The 2,500-nt window shown below is 36.4% G+C and overlaps 1 protein-coding gene across 1 annotated transcript in view; it reads right to left on the reverse strand.

Annotated features, from left to right (window-relative positions):
* LOC125026977 (transforming growth factor-beta-induced protein ig-h3-like) overlaps positions 1-2,500 on the reverse strand; it is a 17,544-nt gene that overhangs the window by 8,109 nt on the left and 6,935 nt on the right. The window contains exons 9-12 of the mRNA XM_047615583.1: positions 2,359-2,500; positions 1,963-1,971; positions 1,569-1,753; positions 894-992 (exon numbers count right to left, since the gene is read on the reverse strand). The exon at positions 2,359-2,500 is cut by the window's right edge and continues 48 nt beyond it. Coding sequence (XP_047471539.1) covers positions 894-992; positions 1,569-1,753; positions 1,963-1,971; positions 2,359-2,500 — 435 coding nt within the window. The remainder of the gene's footprint in view (positions 1-893; positions 993-1,568; positions 1,754-1,962; positions 1,972-2,358) is intronic.

Here is a 2,500-nt window from a genome sequence, read left to right on the forward strand (position 1 = left end):
ATACGTATATATATATATATATATATATATATATATATACATACATATATATACGTATATATATATATATATATATATATATATATATATATATATATATATACACACACACACACACACACACACACACACATACGAGCGCGTACGGACCATTGTGGGGCACCCGCTGATTCTCCTGCCTTCCTGTTCCCAGAATCTCCCTCCGTCGCCCCGCCCCTTTCCCTGCCTTTGTCCTGCTCCTGCTCGGCCATTGCAGGACCCAGGCCGTCGTGGCTGCGTCGCTCTCTCTCTCTGTGATTCTATCTCCCTCCTCACTTTCTCTCACACTTCCCAGTCTCTTTCTCTCTCAATCTCTTTGTCTCTGACTCTTTTGATATCTCTTTATTTCTCTCTCTGTTCCTAATATTTGTGCGTATATATATATATATATATATATATATATATATATATATATATATATATATATATATATATATATATATATATATATGTATATATGTGTGTGTGTGTGTGTGTGTGTGTGTGTGTACACATACACACACACATGTATTTATATATGTATGAATATATATACATATATATAGATATAATTATATAGATATATCTACACACACACACACATATATTTACATATACACACACATATATATATAAATATATATATATATATATATATATATATATATATATATATATATATATATATATATGTATGCATGTTTGTATAAAAAAACGATTACAAAAATAACAGGATATAATAAATATACAATTCCATTTCAAAGCAAAATTTAATGTAAACTCCAATAATCCTTCCTTCCGCACTAAGTAAAACGTCCACTATCCCTGAACCTATCATATCCTTCACCCTAAATAACGGAGTCGATAGCGTGTACCACTCCATTTAGTAGCGTGGCATCAGTGTGTATGATAGTGGCTGTGTTAACGCTGGTCCTTATTCTCAGTCGACCGTAGTTGTCTTGGAACACGTAGAGCTGATTAGAGAGGAGAGAATGTGGTTAGTGTGAATGAATTTGTGTGTTGGAAATAGTTGGCTTTTCTAATGTTGTGGTATTTTGATTCGGGGTATCTCGTGGGGTATGGGAATCAGCTGATTTGAGGGAATGTGTTAGTGTGTGTGTATTAAAGGAAATCTCTTTCGTGTTATTTCACAATGTGTATATATATATATTTTTCTTATTTTTTTCATTTTTTTTTTTTTTGGGGGGGGGGGGGAAATTCAGGTGTCCGTTAATAAATTGAATCTAGTGGAGAAGGACAATTTACAGGGCTTCATCTTAGTAAACTGATTATAATTTTAATAAAATGTGAACACTAACACAATCATCTTCCAAATTGTTATATCATGACTTTTTAATACTGTTGTTATTTCAATATAACCTGCAGGTAATTTTGTCATTCTTAAATCTTTATTTTACTTTTAAGAAATCATCCATATCATAGCCACCTGAGATTACAATTTTCTATTAAGTTTTCATCTGGGAAATTTTCCGAAAATATTTGACAGCATATGACGAATTCTAGCTCTCAATACAAGTACCAAGACGTACCTCCTCTCCACTGACACTTCTGAAGGTCTTTCCAAGGAGCGCTCTCGAGTACAACCTCGATGGGTGGACGAGGCGGAGAAGGCCCTTCCGGATAGCTGGGATGTCCTGCAGGAAGCTGTCCACCGTTCCTTGGGGGAGTGAGGCTAGGGCGTCGTCAGTAGGAGCGAAGACCGTGAAGGGGCCATCTGGGGAGAGCAAAGGATAAAAAATTAAGGGAAGAGAAGCGTTTAGGGCTGCACACACACACACACACACACGCACGCACATACATGCACACGAGCACGTGTACACACACACACACACACACACACACACACACACACACACACACACACCATTAAGGAATATAAACACGTTTTAGGGATACACAGAGTACCATTATCGTTAGCTGTACTCTTCAAATCTTCAGGAATTGTAGATGTTCAGATGGTCAGCTAGCACATTATATATTTGATATTTTTTTTTTTTTTTTTTTTTTTTTTTTTTTTTTTTTTTTTTTACTAAATCCGTCAATCAGCTTAAGGCTCTGTGTTCTACAACGTTTATAACATGGGGTACCAAGTTAAGGGACCAAGGGGCACCATTATTAATATGCTTAATGCATCTTCTGTTCTAATGCCAACTAAATAAAAATCACAAAGATTCTTCAGTAAAAAAAAAAAAAAATAATAAATAAATAAAAATGGACACACGTACATGAATTCTTTACTTCATTAACATCACACACGCAACAACAACAGCAAATCCCAAACAGTAAAAACACTTTGAAGTTTCTCCCGAGGGTTCGAACCTGAGTCGAGTGTTTCGAACAGGTCGGCGAGACTGATGGCTGTCACCAGAGTCGAAAATCGTCCGTCTCCTGCAAGGGCTTCGACGATGGTGAGCTTAGGAGGCAAGAGGACCTTCTCAATTACGTGAACCACGCCGTTGCT

Source organism: Penaeus chinensis, chromosome 7 (genome assembly GCF_019202785.1).
Source record: "Penaeus chinensis breed Huanghai No. 1 chromosome 7, ASM1920278v2, whole genome shotgun sequence".
NCBI lineage: Eukaryota > Metazoa > Arthropoda > Malacostraca > Decapoda > Penaeidae > Penaeus > Penaeus chinensis.